General features: G+C 54.0%; 2 protein-coding genes and 1 pseudogene across 3 annotated transcripts in view; 1 reads left to right on the top strand and 2 right to left on the bottom strand.

Annotated features, from left to right (window-relative positions):
* KCNK13 (potassium two pore domain channel subfamily K member 13) overlaps window positions 1–2,637 on the bottom strand; it is a 75,999-nt gene extending 73,362 nt beyond the window's left edge. The window contains exon 1 of the mRNA XM_056134342.1: window positions 2,255–2,637. Coding sequence (XP_055990317.1) covers window positions 2,255–2,594 — 340 coding nt within the window. The 5' untranslated portion in view covers window positions 2,595–2,637. The remainder of the gene's footprint in view (window positions 1–2,254) is intronic.
* A 12,643-nt stretch (window positions 2,638–15,280) lies between these two features.
* LOC130042303 (uncharacterized) lies at window positions 15,281–15,374 on the top strand (annotated as a pseudogene).
* Window positions 15,375–15,986: 612 nt separating this feature from the next.
* The window catches only part of TDP1 (tyrosyl-DNA phosphodiesterase 1), a 57,233-nt gene continuing 48,590 nt past the window's right edge, over window positions 15,987–24,629 (bottom strand). Inside the window, exons 14-15 of one of the 2 annotated variants that reach the window (XM_056133888.1) lie at window positions 17,982–18,087; window positions 15,987–16,275 (exon numbers count right to left, since the gene is read on the bottom strand). In XM_056133888.1, coding sequence (XP_055989863.1) covers window positions 16,202–16,275; window positions 17,982–18,087 — 180 coding nt within the window. In that variant the 3' untranslated portion in view covers window positions 15,987–16,201. The remainder of the gene's footprint in view (window positions 16,276–17,981; window positions 18,088–24,629) is intronic. The other variant, XR_008795073.1, reaches the window with a different exon arrangement.

Below are 24,629 nucleotides of genomic sequence, written 5' to 3' on the forward strand. Positions count from 1 at the left end.
CATTTAAAAGAAAGCGCTGGAAAGCAGGAAGGAAAAGCAGCCTTTGTACTTTTTAAAGGACATTCCTATGCCTGGGCTCAGTGATCCTCTGCGAACTCGGAACGGGGGACAGGATTCCGGGGAGGACGTAGGCAGAAGACAGGACTGGCGAGGCAGCCAGACACTAAGGTGGGCGCGTCACAGACGTCTCAGCTGAGGTGGCCTCGGAACATTAAAAAGTTGGCCGAGCGGAAGCATGTGGAACGCCCCGCTTGGGTCCCTACCCAGCCATACAAGGTCCCTTCAGGCAGTGCTGGAAGTGACTCTCATGCATAGAGCTGGCAGTAGCTCCTGGGTTCCACCAGGTGTGACCCCCGCTCCCAACCCAAGAAACACAAAAGCCAAACAAAGCACAAATGTGGCCAAGTAAGTGAGACCCCTGCAGCGCCCCCCCAGCCCAGCCTCTTGGGGGCTTCTACCCACTCCACTTTCTCCCCTTCCTGCCCACCTGCTTCTGACATGCTGGAGGCATTCCTAGAGCTCTCTCCTGCCCATGGGGCTTACCCAGGGGGATCTTGTGGTGTGGGGGGTTTAACCACTACCCCAATCTCCCTCCAAAGCCCAGGAAGATCCATCCAAATAAGCCTCCTGCACTTGTTCTGCAAACAGGCAGTGTTTCCCTTCCACACCTCTCCACCAACCCCCACCTCCGGGGCTCTGGGGCCCAATCCTGAGTGTCTCGGGAAAAGGCAGAACCTGGGCAGGTATGACTCCCCCCCACCCCCAACCTGCTTAGGCCCCAGTAGACACTGTACCGTGACACTGTGCTGGAAGGCTGGGCCACTGCGGTGAGGTGGGGATACTGGTCTGTGTGTCCCTCACTCTCTGTCCTTCGCCTCTAACCTAGCCTTGGGGAGTGTGTCTTGGACATTCCGGCCCTGACCCACCCTCCCCGCATTGGGTTCCTTCTGATAGCGCCTTCCTCACGCAGGAGGCCTGAAAAACTGACCTCATGACCCTCCTCCCTGAACAGTTCTGGACACAGGGGGATTTGGGTGCAGGGCAAGTGCTCCCGGCCCCCACCCCCAAGTCTTGCTGCTCCTGGCACTGACTGGAGCCGCTGGGGGCTGCTCTCTTCTGGGGGTGCTTCTAGCCCCCTCCCCTGTACTAACTCTCTGCTTTCCTCAGAATTTCCACCTCTCCCCTGGGCCCCGCATGCTCCTGGGGCAAACAGGACTGTGAAGCATGGACACCCCACCTCTGTCTGCAAGAATAAAGGGGGTTCTGGGGGCCCTGGCTTACTCCCGCTCACAAACTCACTGGTGGCCAGCACCTGGAGACAGCCGGGCTCCCCGTCTCACTGTCTGGAGCCACTAGGGCCTTTCAACAACTCTGGGTAGGGGCTGGAGCAATAGTACAGCAGGTAAGGCGTTTGCCTTGCACGCAGCCAAATTGGGTTCGATTCCCAGCATCCCATATGGTCCCCTGAGCACCGCCAGGAGTAATTCCTGAGTGCAAAGCCAGGAGTAATCCCTGTGCATCGCTGGGTGTGACCCCCCCAAAACCAAAAACAAACAAAACTCTGGATAGCTCATGCCCCTTCTCCAGAGCGCAAAGCACTTCAGTTTCCAAACCCAAACCAGACCTAGCAGCTAACCTCCAGCCCGAAGTTCCTCCCCACCCCCCAACCCCTCCTGGTGGCAGTTTCCAGTCTGGAGTCCCTCTGCCTCCTGACTGCCAAGTCGCTGTCTAACTTTCTCTCTGCAGATCTGAAACCCGCTCCTCAAGCCGGCTGGGAGTTGCGCCTTCTGCACGCAGAGGGTGCTGGAGGGTGTCGGTAACGGAGCTCACACACGGTGGTAGGTTCCTCTGGCGTTTTCAAGCCTTTTTATCCCACCTAGCATCCCGCAAACTCAAGCCCTGGCCTCCCGGAGACGCTCCGAGAGCAGAGTTATCTCCAAATTAAGGCCCAGCTAAGCAGGTGGTGGGCTGGGATGGGGGTAGGCTTTGGGAAGCGGAGTGTGTGAGACTTTTCCAGCAGGCAGGGGCTGGGGAACGCGGAGGAGGCACCGGTCCGAGCACTTGCAGAGAAGCACCGCGCACGGGCACCTGTGGATCGGCCCCTCTGCGCGGAGCAGTGGTGTGTGTGTCTGTGTGTGTGTGTGTGTGTGTGTGTGTGTGTGTGTGTGGCGGGTTAGTGGGGTATCCCTCTCTCCACCCCAGGCTGAGAAAAGCGAGTCGGACCCGCGCCGCTCCCGCCGGATCCCCCGCTCACCTATGGTGGTCACGACGGTGCCCACGAAGTAGAAGGCGCCCGTGAAGTCCCAGCGCGGCCGCACGCTGTCCACGCGGATGCCGGCCTCGGCGGCCTCCTCGTAGTGGCGCAGGAAGGCGCGCAGCTGCTCGCGGCTCACGTTGTGGCTGCGGCTGAAGTTGGCCAGGCGACCCTCCCAGCGCTGCTTGGCCTGGCGCTCGGGCGCGCGCTCCAGCGCCGAGAACACGGCGGCGCCGCCCAGCAGGTAGAGCGCGAGGAGCGCGGCCAGCAGCAGGCAGCGCGCGTTGTCCTCGTTCAGGTGGCCCGGGCAGCAGCAGCCGCCGCAGCCCCGGCCGGCCATGGCCCGACCCCTCGAGGGTGCCCTCCCCGGCGGGCGCGGGGCGCAGGGCGCGGGGCGCGGGGCGCGGGGCGCAGCGCTCAGCTCAGCCGGCCCCGGGACGCGCGGCGCCCGCCGTGCCCATGCCCGTTGGGCAGCTCCCCGGGCCAACGCCGCCGCCAACGCCGCCAACGACGCCGATCGGGGCGCGCCGGCTCCCTGCGTCCACCTCTCCTCGGCCCCCGACTTTCACCTCCGCGGGGGCGCCGTCATCTCGGCCGCCGCGGGGGGCTCCGGAGCACCGGCGGGTCCGAGGGGCCGCGCGCCCAGCCGGCGTCTGCTGCGCGCCCGGCTGCCGAGCCCGCTCCGAGCCCACGCCCTGCCCCGCGTGGCCAGGGCAGGAGGGGGCGTGGCGGCGTGTTCAAGGCCAACCCGGGCCGATTCGACTCTCCTCCCCGGCCCACGTCCGGGGGGCACCCCCGAGGTCTCCGTCTTGGGGATCTTGGCGCTTCCAGGCGGAGAGCGGACGCAGGGGCGCGGGGTCTCGCAGGCTGGGAGAGGGGGGGTCTTCTGGCCGCAGCGGCCTCCCGGGTCCCCGATCCGGGTTCCCCAAGCCGAGAGGCGGGAAAGGGCGACCCAGGGATCGGGGTGGGGGGTCTGTGCCACGCTGCGCTCCCCCCGCCCGGGATCCGACCTCCCTGCGGGCGCGCTGCAAGGACGAGAGCCGAGAGGGAGTTGGCTCGAGCAAAGGAAGTTGGCCGCCCCCGGCCGGCTCCCTCGCCTTCCCCGGACCGGAACGTTCCCGGCCCCGGGGTCCCACGCGTGGGCGTCTTCCGCCCCCACGTGTCGGCTCCAGCCTGGGCTCCGCCTCAGGCCAGCCAGGCCCGCGGGGCCGGAGCGAGTGCACGGCGACCCCCGAGCGTGCCAGGCCCTCCATGTGGGCTCGGCTGCGCTCCTCCGCACCCCGTGCGATGCCCTCCCCCAGTCCACCCGCGTCCCCCGCACCCCCCCGCCTCCGGGAAACCCACCTTCCCGGCGCGGGCGGCGGCGCTCGGGCCTCAGTCCCCACTCACCCCGTCGCCACCACCCCGGGGAGCCCCCTCTCCGCGCCGCGCGATCGGGGTCCGTGCCCACCGCGCCCCTCTCCGCCCGGGCCCGGCCCGCGCGCTCCGGCGCCGCAACAGGTGGGGCCCAGCGGCTGCCGGGCCCCCGATTTCCCGGAGCCGGACCCCCGCCGCACAGCCCCCGGCCGGCTCAGCCCGCGGGCTGCAGCCCCCCCCCCCCCCGGAGTGGGTGCTCCAGGGGGCGGGGCGGGATGGACCCTCCCCGGGCCAGAAGAGGGCGCTCCGCCCCCTTCGCTCACACGCGCGCGCCCTCCCCTCCCCGGCCCTACCCCCCCCACCCCCCCACCCCCGGCTCCCAGCCGCATAGGGACCCCCAGTTAGCGTGTGCAATCATCTTGGAACGAGGCATGGCCTCGGCGCCCGGCCCAGGGCCCACCCGGCACCTGCTCTCTTCGGGAACAGAGAAAAGCCGCGCGCGGGGCTCAGGATTCCAGTGCAGCTTAGCCTCAGAGGCAGCGTGGTGTGGTCGGGGATGCGGGATGCTTGTCAGCTGTTCTCACGCCCCAAAGCTGCCCCTCTTTACTCAGTCTAGGGGGCGGGGGGCGAGGGGTGTGTGTGTGCAGGAGCGATGGCCCCCCCCCCCACACACAAGCATGTAGATGAGTCTTGCGCTTTTTTTTTTTTAAATCATGACAAATTTCAATGGTAAGGGTCCCGTTGAGTTCTGATAAATGTGTGCACCCTTGGGCTTTTCATTTTAGTTTTAATTTTTTTTAATGATTATAAAATTCCCTTTATTCACTGGCATTGTATTTTACTAAAGATTTTTTTTAATTGAATCACTGTGAAAGCTGTTCATGATTAGGTTTCAGTCATACAGTGTTCCAACACCCATCCCTCCACCAATGTACATTTCCCAGCACCGGTGTCCCCAGGTTCCCTCCCATCACCCCTTCCCCCACTTGCCTGCACTTTCTCTCTCTCTCTCCCTCTCTCTCTTTCTCTCTCTCTCTCTTTCTCTCTATCTCTCTCTCTTCTCCTTTTGCAATACAGATACTGAAAGGTTATCATGTATATCTCTTCACCTACTTTTAACACTCAGTTCTTGTCCAGTGTGATCATTTCCAGCTATTATTGTCATACTGGTCCCTTCTCTATCTTACCTACCCTCTGCCCTCCCCTTCCCCCACGCACACACTTATGGTAGATTCCAACCATTGACCATTGGGTTCTGATAAATGTATGCGCTTTTGCAAATCAAACATTTACTTAAGTGATGCAGAAGGCTGTGTGCATTGTATGCGAACGCTTCTATGTCCACCACTTAGATTCGACAACCAACATTTTATGGCACTTGCTTTATTACGTAGTTCTCTACATACTTTTCCCATCATTAGCCCATCTTATTTGAAATAAGCTGGAACATCAGTACACACCCCCTTTCACCACCCTGCCCCACCCCTCTTTCCTTTTATCATTTACTGGAGATCAATATATATTTACAGGTGGGGTCTCTTAAGGCAAAATGTTCATACATTGTATAAAGTGCATGAATCTTTTTGTTTTGGGAGTATACCTGGTAGCGCTCATGGCTGAATCCTGGCTCTGTGCTCCAGGATCACTACTGGCAGAACTTTAGGGACTCTATGGGGTGCTGGGGATGGAATCCGGGTCAGCCAGGTGCAAAGCAAGAGTCTCACACTGTGCTGCCTCTCTGGCTCCAAGTGCATGAATTTTAAGGTACCACTGAGTTCTGATGTGTGCGCCTTTACAAATTAAACACCTACTTACTCAACCAATCAACCAACTATCACTGACAGGTCAGAATTTCCACGAAACTGCCCAGCAAACCCCACCACATTCCTCCAGGAGAAATCACTGTTCTGGTCTTTTCAACAAGTTTGTTGGACTTTGCAGAATCTAGCTCTGCTTCTTGGAGATCTTGATGTAAGCGGAATCATAAGGTCATTGACATGTGTACAGTATTTTGTTTCTGAAATCTACTCATGTTATATGTCTTAGCAATTTGTCCCTTTATAAACATGCTGGGCTGGAGCGATAGCACAATGGGTAGAGCGTTTGCCTTGCATGTGGTTGACCTGGGTTCGATTCCTCTGACCCTCTCCAAGAGTCCGGCAAGCTACCGAGAGTATCTCGTCTGCCTGGCAAAGCCTGGCAAGCTACCGTGATGTATTCAATATGCCAAAAACAGTAACAACAAGTCTCACAATTTGTTGTGAGCCGTTACTGGTGCCTGCTCGAGCAAATTGATGAACAACGGGAGGACAGTGCTACAGTGCTATAAACATGCTAATTTTTCAAGGGTTCACATATACTACAATTTACTCATTTTCTTCCTATTGATAGAAACCAGGGCCATTAGAAATGTTTGAACTATCACAAATAAAACAGAGACCTTGTACAAATGTTTGCTGCTACATGTTCTCACACCATTTGGGTGAATACCTGTAAGTCCAACTTTGGTGTATTTAGGTAAGACGCTAACTAACGTTTCCAAAGCAACTATAGCCACCCACAGTGGCAACGAATTCCGGAAGCTCCACCTCCTGGTGAATATCTGGCTGCGATCTGAATTTAAACATGCGTGTGGTGTCTGTGTGAGGTTTCACATTGTGGTTCAATTTTCATTTCCGTGATGACTAATGTACTTGTGGGCCATCCCTACATCTTCCTTTGTAAATTATCCATCAAGTACTTAAAATTGCTCTCTTAGTTTTTTTTTTACTACTTTTATAGAGGTTTTTTTTTGGGGGGGGCTCACCCCTGGTAGTGGTTGAGGGTCACTCACAGATCTGTGCTCAGGAATGACCGGGAGAGCTCCTCTGGAAGCCTTGTGATGAGAATACACACAGGAGAACCAGGAGAGAGGGTCTCCTGCATGAAAAGCTGCTCCAGGCTGCTGAGGAACTTTTTGCCCATCCCCTTTTTTGGGGGGAGACCCATACCCCACTTTGCTCAGGGGCTATTCTGAACCTGGGGTGATGCTCAGAGAACCACAGCGGTGCTGGGGATCATACTGGTGATGGCTACATGAAAGGTAAATCCTTAACTCCCCATACTATGTCTCTGGCCCGTTTTATAGGAATTCTTTTTTTTTTCTTTTTTGGGTCACACTCGGCTATGCTCAGGGGTTACTACTGGCTCTGCACTCAGGAATCACTCCTGGTGGTGCTTGAGTAATTGGGATTCTGGGAATTGAAACTGGGTCAGCCACATGCAAGGCAAACGCCCTATCCACTGTACTATCACTCCAGCCCCATTTTATAGGAATTCTTAACATACCCAGGAAACTAGTCTTTCTCAGATAGGTATTTTGTAATTTTTTTCCCCTACAAGTCTCTGACGTGCCCATCACCACCTCAATGGCTAGGACCACAGTATGAAATAGAAGTAGAAGTTTTTTCTTGTTCATGATCTTAGGGAAAAGCCTTTTTTTTTTTACATCAAGTAGGGTTATAAAATGAGTTTTTCAAAGATAACCCTTTATTGGTCGAGAGAATGTCCTTTTTTTGCAATTAGCTTTTCTTTTTTTAAAGGATGAGTTGAATATTGAATATATGAATATATGAATATTCAATATGCCAAACACAGTAGCAACAAGTCTCAAAATGGAGACGTTACTGGGCCCGCTCGAGCAAATCGATGAACAACGGGAGGATGGTATTTGTTTGATTTGTTGATGAGTGTTGAATGTTGTCACATGCTTTCTCTACATCTATTGGGGTTGTCATATAGATTCTTTTTTATTGATGTTTTTTGTTGTTTTGGATCTACACCTGGCAGTGCTCAGGGTTTACCCCTGGTTCTGTACTCAGGAAATCACTCCTACAGGGACTCAGGGGGCCATACAGGTACTGGAGGTTGGTGGCATGCAAGGCAAGCCGCTGGCTGTACTACATTTCCAGCCCTAGATTTTCTTCTAGTAATATGTTGGATTTCACTGATTGTCTTTATAAGGTCACTCCAACCTTGCCTATCTGGGAACACTTTCTTATATTTAATTCTAATACTTCCTTTTGAGTTAATATTGCTTTTTTTCCCCAATTTCTTGTGGTAGATGCTTAGATGTTGATTTTTAAGTTTTTCCTTTTTTCTCAGTGATAGCATCTGAAAGCTATACATTTCCACTAATCTTGTATTAGATACTCCTGAAAAATTACCATGTTTACTTTATATTAGTTTATTTAAGGGCTAGAGCGATAGCACAGCGGTAGGGCATTTGCCTTGCACACAGCCGGCCCGGCGGAGCCAGGTTCGATTCCTCCACCCCTCTCAGAGAGCCCGGTAAGCTACTGAGAGTATCTCGTCCGCACGGCAGAGCCTGGCAAGCTACCCGTGACAAATTCAATATGCCAAACACAGTAACAAGTCTCACGTTGGAGACGTTACTGGGCCCGCTTGAGCAAATTGATGAACAATGGGAGGACAGTGACTGTGATTTTATTTAAAACATTTCCTTATATTTTTCTTCTTTGATCTAAGAATTATTCAGAAGGAGCTGGAGAGATAGTGCAGTGAATAGGGCGTTTGTCTGGCATGCAATGCCAGGTTTGATCCAGGTTTGATTCCCAGCATCCCATATGGTCCTCCAAGCACCACCAGGAGTAATTCCTGAGTATAGAGTCAGTAGCCCCTGAGCGTCACTAGGTGTGACTCCCAGACACACACACACACACACACACACACACACACACACACACTTATTCAGATGTTGCTTTCCTCCCCCCAATTTTTTAAAAACATTTTAAGGTTGTCAAAGAACCATTTTCAATGTTTCTATCTTAGTGAGCTGGAGCGATAGCACAGCAGGTAAGGCGTTTGTCTTGCACGCGGCCGACCTGGGTTCGATTCCTCTGCCCCTCTCGGAGAGCCCGGCAAGCTACTGAGAGTATCTCGCCCACATAGCAAAGACTGGCAAGCTACCCGTCACGTATTTGATATGCCAAAAACAGTAACAACAAGTCTCATGATTTGTTGTGAGACGTTACTGGTATCCGCTCAAGCAAAATCGATGAACAATGGGAGGACAGTGCTACAATGCTACAGTGCTATCTTAGTGAATATATCAATGCACTTGAAAAGAACATGGATTAGGATTTTTTTTCATAAATGTCAACGTAGCTGATATAATATTTCAAATTTTCTTTCTTTTCCGGATTTTGAGATATAACTGGCAATGTTCCAGGCTTACTCCTGGCTCTGTGCTCAAGGATGACTCCTGGCAGGGCTTGGGGGAATGGTTGCCGTGCTAGGGATGGAACCAGGTGAGCCACATGCAAGGCTGGCACCTCAACTCTGTAACTCCCCTCCTGGCCCACTGACTCCTTTCTTCCTTCTTTCCTTTCTTCTGGATTAATTCTTATTCTTCTTCTCCTTCTCCTTCTCCTTCTCCTTCTCCTTCTCCTTCTCCTTCTCCTTCTCCTTCTCCTTCTTCTTCTTCTTCTTCTTCTTCTTCTTCTTCTTTTTGAGGGGGGTCACACCCAGCGATGTTCAGGGATTACCTGGCTCTACACTATGGAATTACTCCTGGCGGTGCTCGGGGGACCATATGGGATGCTGGGGACTGATCCCAGGTCGACTGCGTGCAAGGCAAACGTCCTACCTACTGTACTATCACTCCAGCCCCCTGAGTATTTTTCTTGAATTCCACTTTATCTATTGACTTCTTCGCTTTCTCTGTGCACTACTTTTTTAATATCTTATTTATTTATGTATTTATTTATTATTTTTTAATTTTTATTAGTGAAACACCATGAGGTACAGTTGTAGACTTACAGATTTTTGTGCTTGGGTTTCAGTTATACGATGATCAAATACCCATCCCTCCACCAGTGGCCATTTTCCACCACCATGGATTCCCAGTATCCCTCCCACCCCCCACCCTCCCTATCCCACCCTGCCTCTGTGGCAGGGCACTCCCTTTTGTTCTCTCTCTCCTTTTGGGTGCTGTGGTTTGCAAAAGAGGCATTGAGTGGCAATCATGTTTGGTCTATAGTCTACTTTCAGCATGCTTCTCCCATCCTGGGAGGATCCTCCCAACACCCTTTATTTGGTGTGCACTACTTTTTAAGTTGCTGCTTTTGGCATTAATTTTTCGCAGGCATCTAGGAGTTAACCTGGTATGAATTTGTCTAAAACACAGAAATCAGACAACTGCGTCTCTTCATTCCCCACTTCCTCCCCCACACCTGTTATGCTCCCAGATCACCTTTCTCGATGCTCAAATCCCACGAGGTAATTATTCACTGTTGAACAGTACAGTTGAGAGAAAAGAAAAAGATAGTCTTTTTACTTTTCTGGACATTTCCTGTTCTCAGTGGCTTCTCTACCTTCCTGAATACCTGCCTTCCTCTTGGAATGACTTTCATTTTAGCATCTTTTTTTTTTTTTGCTTTTTCGGTCTCACCTAGTGGTGCTCAGGAATTACTCCTGGTGGTGCTTGGGGAACCATATGGGATGCTGGTGATTGAACCTGGGTAGGCCGGGTGCAAGGCAAATGCCATAAGCACTATACTACCATTCCGGCCCCAGGATTTCTTATGATTTCTTATGCATTTCTTTAACATTTCTTGTGGCACAGGTCTGCACAATTCTTGGGGGATAGCTCCTGTGGATATAGATTTCCAAGATGATTCCAGTTGTAGTGTCTCTGGTGGGAGATGAAGTCACTGGTATCAGTGATCAATCTCCTCTGCTTTTCAGAATTTTAAGTCTGGTCTTCAGTATTTTTTTTGTTTTTTTTTTCTTTTTCTTTTTGGGTCACACCCTGCGATGCTCAGGGGTTACTCCTGGCTCATGCACTCAGGAATCACTCCTGGTGGTACTCGGGGGACCATATGGGATGTTGGGAATCGAACCTGTGTTGACCATGTTGGCCCTACCTGCTGTGCTATTGCTCCAGCCCCAGGTCTTCAGTAGTTTGACTCTGATACACTCACAGGAGATTCTTTGTCATGAATCTTAATATTTCTATTAAGCTTCTGTTATCTGGTTAGGGTAAATTTCAGATCATGAAAGCCTCCCTCCCTCCCTCCCTCCCTTCCGTCTCTTCTTCCTTCCCCCCTTCCTTCTGTGCTCTGGCTTACTCCTTCCCGATTGTGCTCACAGATCACTTCTTCTGGTGCTTAGGGGATCACATGTGGTGCTGGGGATCAAATCTGGGTGCAGGAGTGCAAGGCATCAACATGGATGCCGAGGATCCAAACAGGGGGCTGTGGATTGAGACTGGGGGTGGGGTGGGGGCTGGCCCCAGAGAGACACTCCCAACGTTTACCCTGGGAATGCATCTTGTCCCGGTCACCCTATGGTGGATTTCGCATCCTCAAATTCTACTACAAAAAGGAGTCTTGCACGAACAACATCCTTGAGAATTTAGGAGCTTCTTTCTCATGGTGACAGGTCTGCAGTGTCATGCTGTCTAAAAATCTTTTTTTTTTTTTTTGGCTTTTTAGGTCACACTCGGTGATGCTCAGGGGTTACTCTGGGCTCATGCATTCAGGAATTACTCCTGACGGTGCTTGGGGGGGACCATATGGGACGCTGGGAATCGAACCTGGGTTGGCCGCGTGCAAGGCAAACGCCCTACCCGCTGTACTATCACTCTAACCCCCTGTCTAAAAATCTTGACCTATACTTTTAACACAAAGGCATATACCCCGAGCCCCCACACACCCTGCCTTCAAACTGGGTCCCTCAACCATGCACCTCACAGTCCCGTGTACCCTGCCTTTGAGACACAGTCCAAGCCTAAGGTGCATGAAGACATCCATGACCACCCTCTTCCTCTCACCCCACACTAGCATGGCTGCCCCCGAGTCAGTCTCAGGCACTCCCAGCAGGGTGCAAGCCTTGCAGGGGACAAAGCACGCAGCTCAGCTCTGCAGGGGCCGGGCCTGGGCATGGAGACACTAGTCTCTGCATCACAGAGGAGGTGCATGCAGGATGCAGGGCTGGGAAATAGGCCCTTGCAGGAGTCTGGATCTCAGGCATGCAGGGTGCCGGTCTCCAACCCTGGCCCTGGATGCAGGAATGACAGCTCTCCTCCATTCCACTACAAGTACTGGTGCTGACCACTTCCCACTGATTGCATGATTCACCAGTGGGGAATTCGTGATTCACCCAGGGGTTGTGACTGAAGTCTAAAAAATCTCTCAGATGATCAGAGCGTACTGGTTCATGCATGATGCACTTTTCCAAGAAATTTTGGATTTGGACTCCAAGCCTCAAGCCTGCGCTCCTGACTTTGGGAAGGGGACCCAGCAGTGCCGGGCGTCCATGGTCTACAGGAGAGATTCCAATTTTCTACATGTCTCAGGAGAACTTCGTGCTGGCCCCTCCCCAGCAGGGGCAGGTCCCAGATGACCCACCTGGAAAACCGGGTGCCGTGGCACTGGAATTCTGTGGGAGGAACCCCAAAGGGTGGCTTTCTTTGAACTCCAGTGACTTGCTGGAGAGAATGTGGATCTGCCTTAGGGTCCCAGAATCCCTGTATTTTAAGTAAGGGGTAGGGGGGGATTTCTGTCTCCAGGCAGAGAGCTTGCTTGAGAATGAACGTCCGTACACAAAGTAGAGACTTGAGATGAACACCCTATTAAGATCATCTCTCTGGTCCCTGAGTCCCACTAAGAGGGATCTGAGTGCAGAGCCAGGAGGAAGCTCTGAGCATTGCTGGCTGGGTGTGGTTCGAAAGCCAAAGAATAAAATAAAGAACCTGACCTCACCGATGCTTAAAAAAAAATAAAGACACTGCTGCTTTATAAATTTTAATAAAGAATGACCAGCCCTTTTACTTTGAGGGATCCATCAAACAAAAGCAAGTACTGTGAAGTTTAAATTTTCTTTCTTTCTTTTCTTTTTTCAATAATGTAGGAGTACTGCTATTTTTTCAGCCATTGATTAAGCTGATTGAATTGGACATGAACTCCACTTTTTTTTTTAGATGTAGAAGTACTACTATTTATTCAGTTATTGATTAAGCTGATTGAAATGGGCATGAACCCCACGAATTTTGCTTTTTTTTTTTTTTTGGTAAGTTTAAATATTCCTCCGCCCCTCTCAGAGAGCCCGGCAAGCTACCGAGAGTATCTCGCCCACATGGCAAAGCCTGGCAAGCTACCCGTGATGTATTTGATATGCCAAACACAGTAACAAGTCTCACAATGTTACTGGGCCCGCCCAAGCAAACTGATGAACAAGGGGAGGACAGGGACAGTGACAGTGACAGAAGTTTAAATAAATGACCACCTAATCTCTTACTGTGAGGTATCCATGCCTAAGCAATGCTCGGGGTTCCTTCTGGCTCTGCACTCAGGAGTCACGCCTGGTGGTGCTCAGGGGACCATATGGGATGCAGGGGATTGAACCCAGGTCAACCGCATGCAATGCAAGCGCACTACCCACTGTACTATCTCTCCGGCCCCTGAACTTTATGTCTTAAAGAGCTATAGCTCTAATTCTATTTTATTTTTTTGGTTGGATCATGCATGGCCGTGTTCAGAGGCTACCTTGGCTCTGTCCTTGTGACATCATGGGACCATATGCTCTTGGGGGTCCACCCTGGGCCTCCTGCCATTGGTGCTCCGTTCACAGAGCTCTACCTTCCTCTAACCCTGCAGATCTAATTCTTTCAGTACAGAAAGAAAACCCGATGTTCTTTAGTCTGAATGAAACAAACATCTAGAGGATCCCAAAATAGTTTCATAATGGTTCAAATAATATAAGATGGCATTTCCCTAGAAAGTGAACGTTTAATTCCATGTGGGGGGGGTGATAAAATCCGAGCCAACTTTCTTATTTTAAGCACTCGGAGTGTGACGCATAGGGCAGACTGCTTTGAAAAAGTCACGGCAGCTTTTATTGAGGATCCTGGAACTTCCACACAAAAATTCGGGGAGATGCAGCCTGGCTCAGTGGCTCCCTGGGGTGTGAGTGGATGTTGTTCCACAGACGGTATCCACACGCCAGAGCTGAAGCCTGGTGCCTGCTCACGGTTCATGAGCTCCCACTCTCGCTGCAAGGAAGGACGTGGCTCCCTGAGCAGTGGACATGGGGTTTGGACCCACTACAGAGAGAACCAGGCAGCTTGTCCCAAGAACATGACCCAAAACCCACTTAAAACCCTCCCTCTGGGGGCTGGAGCGATAGCAGAGTGGGTAGGATGGTTTGCCTTGCACGTGGCTGGCCTGGATTCGATTCCCAGCATCCCATATGGTTCCCCGAGTACCGCCAGGAGTAATTCTTGAGTGCATGAGCCAGGAGTAACCCCCGTGTACCGCCGGGTGTGACCCAAAAAGAAAAATAAAAAACCTTCCCACCTGCCCTCAAGATTCTGGGGTACCCCATCCCTCCCTCCGTAAAAGGTGCCAGAAGGGGCGGTCGCCACCACTCGTGAAGAAGGCAGAGGCTGGAGTGATAGCATAGTGGGTAGGGCGTTTGCCTTGCATGCGGCCAACCCAGGTTCGATTCCCAGCATCCCATATGGTCCCCTGAGCACCGCCAAGAATAATTCCTGAGTGCAAAGCCAGAAGTAACCCCTGTGCATCGCTGGGTGTGAACACCCTCCCCCGCCAAAAAATAAAAAATTTTAAAAAAAGGCAGGGGACGGCTCGGCTTTTCAGTCTCCACACGTCAGGGCTGGCAATTCTGCGCCTCAGATATCTCCAGGTCTCTGTTCTCGTTTTTGGGTCACATTGCAGTACTCCGGGGATCGAACTTGGGTCTCTGGCATGTGAAGTCTACGCTCAGCTGATGAGCAAACCTGTCAGCCTTTTTACACGCTCTGTGGAAAAGCACCCTGTAATGTGAGGCCCTCCTCTGGATGTCTGGCCCTGTGCCCCTTTCTGCTGAAGGATGCTGGCTAAGTTTCAGAAGCAGTCAATGTTTTAGGGGCACTTAGTCCTCGGAGGGGGCTTCTGAGGACCCCTGGGTACTCTGGGCACTGAGAGAGGGAAGAGATGCAGGGAGGAGGCGATGCAGTGGCAGCTACTTGTGGACAGAGGTGAGGTGAGGAGGTGAGGCTTCCTGACTGGGAGAAATTACCCCCAGCCTGAGAATCATGCGGGCCCTTTCCTCAACACTAACAGGGACAATCTGGGAAGCTCTTTGGGGGCGCATGCTAGGTAATCCCATTAAAAACAACAAAAAAAAATAGACCAGAAGAGAGGAAAGGGCTGTTTCTGTGTTCCTACACAAGACAGGTGTGTTCTTGACCTCTGATCCCAGCCAGGGTCACGTCCTCCCCCTTCCTGTGTCCCCACATCCTCTGATGTTATGGTGGACATTCATTATATTTATCTTTGGTGTTTATGATTTATAGAATGTACTTTAAGAAGACGATTTTGCTTGTGCCTGGGAAGTTTCCAAAGGATGCCCGCCCTGTCTGCTCTGGGTGAACTTCACTGTCACTGTCCTCCCATGGTTCTTCAATTTGCTCGAGTGGGCCCAGTAACACTGGGGGGTTAGTTACTGTGTTTGGCATATCAAATACACCACGGGTAGCTTGCCAGGCTTTGCCGTGTGGGCGAGATACTCTTGGTAGCTTGCTGGGCTCTCCGAGAGGGGCGGAAGAATCGAACTCGGGTCAGCCGTGTCGGCTGTGTGCGTGGCAAACGCCCTACCCGCTGTGCTATCGCTTCTCGGCCTTTTGGCTAAGATCAAGTGTAGTATCTGGGTGAACTTACCTGTTCCAAACGAAGAAAACACTGATTTTAGGAAACTCCCTGTAGCTAAACGGAGGGGATGCCATTAAGCGTGGGCGCCTCTGCGTTGCCTGGGCACGAAGCAAAATAATGATGAGTTTGCAGTAATGCCTATAAAAACAGGCTCGCAGACCCCTTTGGGAGTTTGCCCACCCTAGATCCACCGGTCTGACCAGCCGGTGTTAATACAGACCTCCTTGTGTCCCCACCATGGTTTGTCTCCGAGTGCCTGGATAAACATATGACCCCCTTCCTGATGTGCAGAAATCAGATGGCCCATGTCTGCAAACACTTCAGCATGATTCCGTGAGCCATCTCTCCAGAAGGGAGGAGAAATGGTAGGAGGTCCAGGCTGAGTAGGACCCTGGGGGCCTGGTGTCAGGGCACACAGGGACCTGAGAAGCCAAGGCTGAGGGCTGCAGGACTCGAGTCAGACCCAGCCCCCGAGACACTGTAAGCTGTGGGGCCTGGAAGCCAACGCTCGGCCATTCCTCCCTGTCACTGAAGAGCCCTTCTCCCGACTCAGAGCACTCGACTCGGAGTAGCCGCCGCCACCCTCCGTGCCCAGCAGACAGTTATACACCATGTCTTCCTGCAGTGTGAATTTTAATATCCCAGTCCAAAGCCGAGGGCAGTGAGTTAAAAAAATACTTTTTTTTTTTTTTAAACAAAGTGAGAACGATGACAAGGACCGTTAAATGTACAACCAACTGTCATGGTCAAAAGATGGGCCGTGGCCAGAGTTCTGTGGGGCCCAGCTGAAACTTGCACAGACAGGAAAGCTGGTTGCTGGTGGCTCCAAGTTGGGGTGGGGGGTCGTGGGGGACAACTTTCCGGTGCTCTGCGGCCCTCAGGAGGGCACCCACATGTTCCCGTGAGTGTCCGGCGCTTTCACATAAGGAATGTTCCAGATCCACGGCCGATCTGTGGAGGAAGCACAGCACAGACATGCCTGACGCTTTCTCGGACGTGACAGGATAAGGGGCTGAAGCTAAAGTACAGCGGGGAGGGTGTTTGCTTGCACACGGCTGACCCGGGTTCGATCCCCAGCATCCCACATAGTCCCCGAGCATGGCCAGGAGTAATCCCTGAGTGCAGAGCCAGGAGTAACCCGAGTATCGCTGGGTGTGACCCAAAAGGCACAAAAGAAAATAAAAACAGGGGCTGGAGTGATAGTACAGCGGGTAGGGTGTTTGCCTTGCACGCAGCCAACCCGGGTTCAATTCCCAGCATCCCATATGGTCCCCTGAGCACCGCCAGGAGTGATTCCTGAGTGCACAGCCAGGAGTAACCCCTGTGCTTCGCTGGGTGGTACCCAAAAAGCGAAACAAACAAACAAAAACAACAACAAAAAACAAAAAAGAAACTTCAGAATCTTACGGGGCGATGCCATTGAAGCCCCCAGCCCCAAAGCCCAGGCCTGCCACCGAGACTCACACTGGCTGCCCGGCTGCCCAGGTTGGACACTGCTCTTGAGTGGGGAGGCTGCAAGTCCCGGGGACAGGAGCTGAGGCTCTGGCAAGTGGTAAGCAAAGTTCCTGGGCTCTTTGAGCCTGCGGGGAGGGGCTGGAGGAGGCAGCAGCTGGCCTTCCCCCCCCCCCCCGCCCCCCCAACATCCTGGGCTTCTAGCAGGAAAGCGCCTCGGCCACCGTCCTTGTCTGGTGCAATGGGTGGGGCCTCCCTGTAAGAGGGTGCGGTGGGTGTGGACGGCCAAGAGATTTCTCTCTGAATAACAAGCCCTGTGCGTCACTCCGACTGCCTCACGCAAGACCCCAGGGACGTGGGACATGATCTCACAACAGGGCAACAGCTGGAATTTGGCGGCATCTGCCCTGAACCTGGTTGGCAAAGAGGTTTGCAAAACATGTGAGCTATGCCGGCTGTGGATGGATGCCTTTGGGGAACTCGCTAGAACATATACCATCAGGGGCTGGAGAGAAAGGCCGAGGGCCAAGGTGTCCCTGCCTTGCACGTGGCCGCCTTGGGTTCGATCTCCGGCATCACAGAGGGTTCCCTGAACACTGCCAGGAGCAAGCCTGGGCTGGAGCACAGCTTGGGGGGAGGTGGTGGTGTGTGTGTATGTATGTACGCCAACTCCCCGCCCCCGCCCCCCCATGTGTGTGTGTGTGTGTGTGTGTGTGTGTGTGTATGTGCGCGCGTGCACGCCAACTCCCCCCCCCCCCCCCGCCATACATGTTTTAAGGGGCTCTTCACTGTTATTCTGAAACATACCAGTAAGTTTTTATTTTTTGGCCTTTTTTGGGGTCACATCGGCAATGCACAGGGGTTACTCCTGGCTCTGTTCTCAGGAATTGCTCCTGGCGGTGTTCGGGGGACCCTATGGGATGCTGGGAATGAAACCCGGTTGGCTGCAAGGCAGACACCCTCCCCGCTGTGCTATTGCTCCAGCCCCTTAAGTTCTTAAGAATAAAAGTACAGAGGGACCCTGAGATAAACCCGTTCGAGAACTATGACTCCTGGGGTCTCAGGGATGCTAAGGGCCCTCTATAAACCCCTGCTTCCAAAACCCACCACCAACCAGATGCCCACGGAGGCGCCCTGGCTTCTCCTGGAACCAGGCTGGGTTTTCTCTTTGTGGGGGCCCGGGGTGGGGGAGGGGGGTGTCTCACCTTTGCTGCCATACTGCTCTGGAGGTAGATCGTAGGGCACAGGAAAGGGGGTGGCTGGATCCTGAGTGCTGGAGAATTTCTGTTTCACTTTGAAGCTGTCCAGACCCTGCAGACACACATACACAGAGGAATTGATTTTTGGGCTTGATTCCCTGAAACAGGCGCCTCGAGACGCAGTCACCCCTCTGTGGAACACGCAGCATTTTCCGGTTCCACGGGTCGGATCCAGACAACTTCCCCAACGCGAATCTTTCCTGGAAGCGAAGACGTTCCAGTTTAAGGAACACAGGGGTGAGCTTTGCAGACGATAAAAGGGCACAGAGACAAGAGGAAAACCACTCAGGCAGTGAGAGTCAGCGCCCTAACTGCCAATAGCCGACCCGTCAGTGGGCGAACGCCTCCAAATACCTTCATTTCTTCACTCCCGGGAGGGGGCTGCTCACCCTGGAAGGCCTTTTGGGTGCACTCATGGGCCATGCCAAGGAGGGGAGCAAACCAAAGGAAACTCGACAAGCCCCACGAAGCAGAAGGCGCATCTCAAGAACCCAGAATAGCCAGAATAGGGCATTCACCGTTTTCTTCTTTGCCACTGTCGTGGAGGGGGTGAAAAGGGGCAGGGTATGGTGCCAAGATAAAACCCAAACCAGGTCCTCATGGGAGACTCAGTTGTGCGTGACCGCTTGAGACCCCTGCCCAGCCCTTCACTTAAGGTTTTTTTTTTTTTTTTTTTTTTTGCTTTTTGGGTCACAGCTGGTGATGCACAGGGGTTACTCCTGGCTCTGCACTCAGGAATTATTCCTGGCGGTGCTCAGGGAACCAGGTGGGATGTCGGGAATCGAACCCAGGTCAGATGCGTGCAAGGCAAACGTCCTACCCACTGTACTATTGCTCCAGCCCCCTTCACTTCAGACCCTTATGTAAAGCTGGGGTTTCTACCAAGGCTTGTGGAGACACAGTCACTTTTTTGTGTCAGTTTGTCCCAGCAGTCCTGTTTGAATCCCTCTGCCGTGTACCCCAGCACAGTTTGAAGGCTCGTCCTCATGCTCCCGGTCACCCCTTGGGACGCATCTCAGTGAGGCAGTGCTGATGTCTGAGAAACCCGAAAGAGGGTGGGGGCCAAGGTCCAGGGCCTGGTCACCTGAGGTTTAGGCAACAGAGTGCCAGCCTTTGTTCTGGCACTGTTATTTTTTGGAGGGGAAGGGGAGGGAGAGGGATGGTACTCAGGGGTGACTCCTGGCTCTGCACTCACTCCTGGAAGTGCTTGGGGGACCCTGAGAAGCCGGAGATCAAACCCAGGCCAGCCGTAAGCCAAGTGCTGTGCCCCCTGTTTTACTGTTCCGGCCCCAAGTTCTGGCATTTTCCGAGCTGTGGGAAAGACTGCTCCACATGAAACTACAAGACCCTGTCCTCGTCTGGCACTGCCTGCCGGGGTCACCAAGAACATCACCCTCCCTGCCTAGTGCAGAGATGAAGCTGATGCTCAGTGCTGTGCAGGGAGAAGAGAGGCAGGAGAGAGGGACAGGCCCAGGCCCCAGGGAACAGCCACATTTCCCTTAACTCTGGTCAGGGTGCAGGAGCTGATGCCTTTGGAGGCTGGAGCGGCAGCAGCCCAGGCCCGAGGTGGCAGGGAGCAGACGTGACCCAGGGGCCAGAGGAGACGGGACACTGACTCCGTCTCAGGCCTCCGTTTTCTCACTGGCAAAACTGCAACGGCAAGTTTCCTGGGCCCCCAAGTCTCTCACTTCAGTACTGGGCATGTACGTGTCTTGGGTCGGGCTGGTGCTGCAGAAACGCTGAGCGCTGTGTGCGTGCATGTGTGCATACATGCGAGTGTTCGTGTGTGTGTGTGTGTGTGTGTGTGTGTGTGCACGTGCTTGTATGTGGTGGGCACAAACCTTCCCCGCTGTCTTCCCAGACTCTTGCTGAGAGCAAACCTGGCGCTACACCGAGCCCAGGGGAAGGTGAATGGAGGGGTTTCGTGCAGCCTCCAGGACAAAGCGGTGACAAAGAGGCAGGGAGGGGCGGCCTCGGGGTCATGGAAGGGCTGACCTCTCTGGGTCTTGCAAAACCAGGGTGACTGGGGCTGGAGCAATAGCACAGCGGGTAGGGCATTTGCCGTGCACGCGGCCGCCAATCCAAGTTCTATTCCCAGCATCCCATATGGTCCTCCGAGCACCGCCAGGAGTGATTCCTGAGTGCAGCGCCAGGAGGAACCCCTGTGCATTGCCAAGCATGACCCAAAAAGCAAAAAAAAAAAAAAAAAAAAAAAAGGGTGACTTCTGTCTTAATGTGGGGGGGTTGGGCTGGATCCAGCCGGTGCTCAGGAGTCACCCCTGCGTGGTGCAGGACACCCAGCTAGGGTCAGCCTCACACCAGGCCAGCCTTCACCTCCTGCACCACCTCTCTGGCCCCAACGGCGGTGCTCTTGATTGCAGAGAGCCAGCAGTGAAGGTGATAGGGAGACCGGCGTAGGCCAAGAGGAGGAGCAGGGTGGGGGGCAGAGGGGCACCAGGCAGAAGGACACACACACACCACACAGTGCTCTGCATGAGAAACCCGTGGACCTCTGGGGCTTGTGCCTACGTGACCAGGCATCTCCCTTGGTCCTGCCACGGGCAGGAGACCCAGGCGGGAAGAGGTCAGGGTGAGGCGAGGGGCGCTGACAGCTGCCTGGCGCTCTGCCCGTCCGCCCCAGAGAAGTCCAGCCCTGTTCGCCTGATTCCTTCCCTGCCCTGGAGATCAGCCCTCCAGTAACCCACGCTGCCACAGAACTGGCAGGCTCCGAACCATGGAACCTAGGGCTCACAGGAGCAACGGTGGAGGAATGAACCACCCAGGTGGGCTACATGCAGGCCGAGTGACTCATCTGTTTCCTGCTACTGCATCACAGTCCCCCCTAAGCCTCGCCAGGAGAGACCCCCCCCCTCCCAAGGCCTGCCAATATTCCCCTTACCTAGCAACTTCCAAGCACGCACAGACAGGCTGTGAACCCGCTAAGGTGACTGGCGCCTCCCGGGACCCAGAGCTTGGAGTCTCGTACCTTTGCCTGCTTTCACTGTCTAGCCCAATCAATTATCTTCATTGCTGACCCGTGTACAAGTTATTTTGTGGTGTGACTCTAGGTTAAGTCACTCCACCTGTCTGGGTGGCGGTTTCCTTCTCTAGGAGGCGGCGAGGGTTTGCTCTCTCGAGCTGTGCTGGCCGTGGCTGTGGGGTCGGGACACCTAAGTGCATTCCAGGAATTCTCTGTGCCGGGCTTACATCCGCCTCTCAGAGGAGGGGAGATGTGGGGAGGTCGGTCAGTGGCCCCAGCCACGCAGCGCTGAGGTGGTGAGGGAAGAAAACAGACACCTTGGTGATGCCAGGTCCCACGTTCCTTCCTAAATCACATGGACTCACGCTGCTCCCAGGAACTTTGGGACAAGTTTTTCTAAACCCAGAGAAAACAGGTATTAGAGCCCTGCCTTTTTTTTTTTCTTTGCTTTGGGACCGTAGCCAGTGAATGGTGCTTAGGGCTTTCTGCTAGCTCTGGGCTCAGGGAATCGAGGGGTCAGTCGGGGAGGTGGGAGGGGGGGTGACTGAAAGGTCATATAGAAAGGTCATATCGAATCTGGGTTGGCTGCTCCAAGGCGAGTGCTCTCTAGTCCCAAGACCTTTTACTTTTACTTTGTTTTGCTTTCTGCTCTGAGAGGCGGAAGCAGACGACAGGGAGGTGGCCACAAGTCCAGGTAGGGGCTTAGAGACACTTCCGGGAGAAGGGTGGCGTCTGAGATGCCTGGGGCCCTGCACCCTCACCCCTCACCCCCCACCCCGCTTAGTGCCTGGGATACCGTGTGTGTGTGTGTAGGGGACGTCTGCGTGGTGTGTGCTCAGCCCACTGAGACTGTTTTCCCAGGGGTCCAGGCTGGCAATCTGTGCCAGAGCGGAGGACGCGGAGTCTCCAGGGCCACACCCTGCGATGCTCAGGGGGCCATGTGTGCTGGGAACTGAACCTGGGTCTGACACGTTAGGCATGTCTTGGGATTTAGAGACCCTCCCTTTAAAAAGTTGTCTTTCTTTTTTTTGTGTGTTTGGGCCAAGCCTGGCCTTACTCCTGCCTCTGCACTTGGAAATTACTCACTGGCGGTGCTCGTGGGCCCCAGGGATGCTGGGGATCGAACGTGAGTCAGTTCTGTGTACAAAACAAAAAGTCCTCTCCGCTGTACTATCATTCTGGCCCTGACACTCTTTCTAAAACAGGAAAGAGACGGCTGAGGGTGGCACGAATGTTCATCACTGCTTTTTGGAATTTCAGAAGAAAGACACTTCCTCTTCCTTAGCCCACATCTGTCCTTTTCCAATCCGCTCAGTGAAGGGCATGGAGTCACTGGGACCTGGACCCAGGTCAGACGCCCCCGGTTCCGTCATCTGCTGGTTCCGTGCTGTGGGGTCTGAATTCCCGGGGAGAAAGGTTTGAGCCCTTCATGGCTTGACAGGAAGCAACATACCTCCCCCCTCCCCAACTTGAGCGCCACATGTGATCCAAATTCTAGGGTACTGTGTACATATAAAAAAAACCAAGTACCACTTTTCCCTTCAATCTGGTTGTCAAATAATTTGAGGCTGTCTTCTAATTATCATTATTTAGACATCACGGTGGAATCCCTTGGCATTTCACAAAACAGAGACAGCCGCCCTCCCAGCCGCGCAATCTGAAGAGACAGCTCAGACAATATATCGATACGACACCAGGTGAGAGGGTGGACACGCATTGCGTGTGGGAAGTCGCTGCCTCGCCCCTTCCCTAGCTGGGGGTGCAAAAGTGCTGGCTCAGGTCCAGGGGAAACTCTGGATCCGCAGAAAACATACCCGACGCTTTGCAGTCGGGGATGGGATTTTTTCTTTCCTGTGAACCTGAGTGCGCCTCCCCCACACCCCCCTCCCTCTATGTGGAGCCCCTCTCTGCGGGGTCTGGGCTTGCCGCAGTCCTGGTGGCTGAGCCTCAGAGAGGCGGAAGCAGACGACAGGGAGGTGGCCACATGCCCAGCTGGGGGCTTGGAGATGCTTCTGGGAGGAGGGTGGCATCTGAGATGCCCGGGGCCCTGCGAGGCGGGCGCACTTGAGCTGCAGGAAAACGTGGCCACTTGGACTGTGGTACTCAAGTGGCAGGGAGGGTCAGGGACGTTCACGGGCCCGAGCACTCCTGACACTGCCCGCTGCTGGCCAGGCCCTCCTCACCAGATCCCCTTCCGGCGCTCCCCACGCCTCGGATTTCTCTTATCTGTATTTTCTCAGGCGGCCGTTGATCTTCTCCCTCCCGCCCAGGCCATCTATCTCGGCCTTTAACTTTGTGTGCAGTGCAGAGGGAACATTCCAGCCCATGTGTGGGGCTCACGGAGGATGAATTCTCTGCTTTGTCTCTGCTCACTTGAAGAGGGTGAGCTCAGTCGGAAGGAAATTCTGCCTCTAGAGCTGCGGCAGTGAGCCACTGGCTGTTCCCGGTCTGGTTGGGCAGAAACTCCTCCAAGGCCGAAAGTGAGTGACAGGTGGATGCCCCATCTGGATGCCTGGGAAAGCAAGCGGCTGCCAAGGTCCTTCAGGGACCAGCTGGGCATAGCCCAGCCACTGCTGCTGGGAGGTACCACGTGGGTGCAGCTCCCGCCCATGGGTCCTCTCCCCATCGCCACTGACACCGGCCGCTCCTAACTCCACGGGTGCCCATTTCAGGGCCGGGGAAGCAGTCGGAGGCCCCGCGTCCCACCACACCTGCCCTGTCCCCCTACTCCCCCCAGCTCCTCTGGGCTTGCGTCTCCACAGAGGTCACCCCCACGGGTCCTTTGAATCTCCAATGTATCCTCCTGTCCTTGTTTTCTCTCCAAGTCACCACGGTTTCTGTCTGAGCATGGCATGAGAACTGGCAGCTTCTCACAGATGGGACAACAAACTCTCCAGGGGATGGTGTGTGTGTGTGTGTGTGTGTGTGTGTGTGTGTGTTTTTATGGGGGGGACCCTAAGGAGTTTAAATGGACAGGGTCCGGAGTCCTGCTCCAATTCAGGTGGCCAAGAGGACACATCTAAGGCTCTGGACAGCATTTTGCAGGCTCCGGAGGTCAGAAGTAACAAGAACAACATGCGACCTGGCTGTGGTCCCTGGGAGCCTCCCACCTAGGGCCCCTGACGGAGGGAAGGTCATGCAGAGCCGGGGAGAAGGGAAAGTGGGGCTCATGGAAGCATCTTTAGCTCTCCCACCCAAGAGCTGCCCCCCACCCCACCCCCTGAGAACTGAGCTAACACTTGTGGATGTCATTTCTGCAAACAAAAATACCACTGAGTGCATCTGAAACTGTCACCCTGCAAGGTCAGGCTGCAGTGCCTGGACACTGGTGAGTCGGGTGAGAACGATGACATACAAAGAGAAACACCATCACGTTCTCATGGTCTCCGGGCACTCTGCGGAACAGCCAACAGGCCACTGCTCGGTTTGGCCGGAAGAACCAACAGCAGCTCGCTCAGACTAGGTACCCCACTCACACGCCCCCTTCCCTCCGGAGCAGCCAGAAGAACCCAAGACCTGTTCTCAGTTGTGTTTGAGGGGGGAAAAAATGCATGAAACCCCGCCCCCATCACCATCTTATTGGAAGTTTCCAGTCCCTCCCTCTAGGGGCACCC

Source organism: Sorex fumeus, unplaced genomic scaffold, assembly GCF_029834395.1.
Source record: "Sorex fumeus unplaced genomic scaffold, SorFum_2.1 ptg000098l, whole genome shotgun sequence".
Taxonomy (NCBI): domain Eukaryota; kingdom Metazoa; phylum Chordata; class Mammalia; order Eulipotyphla; family Soricidae; genus Sorex; species Sorex fumeus.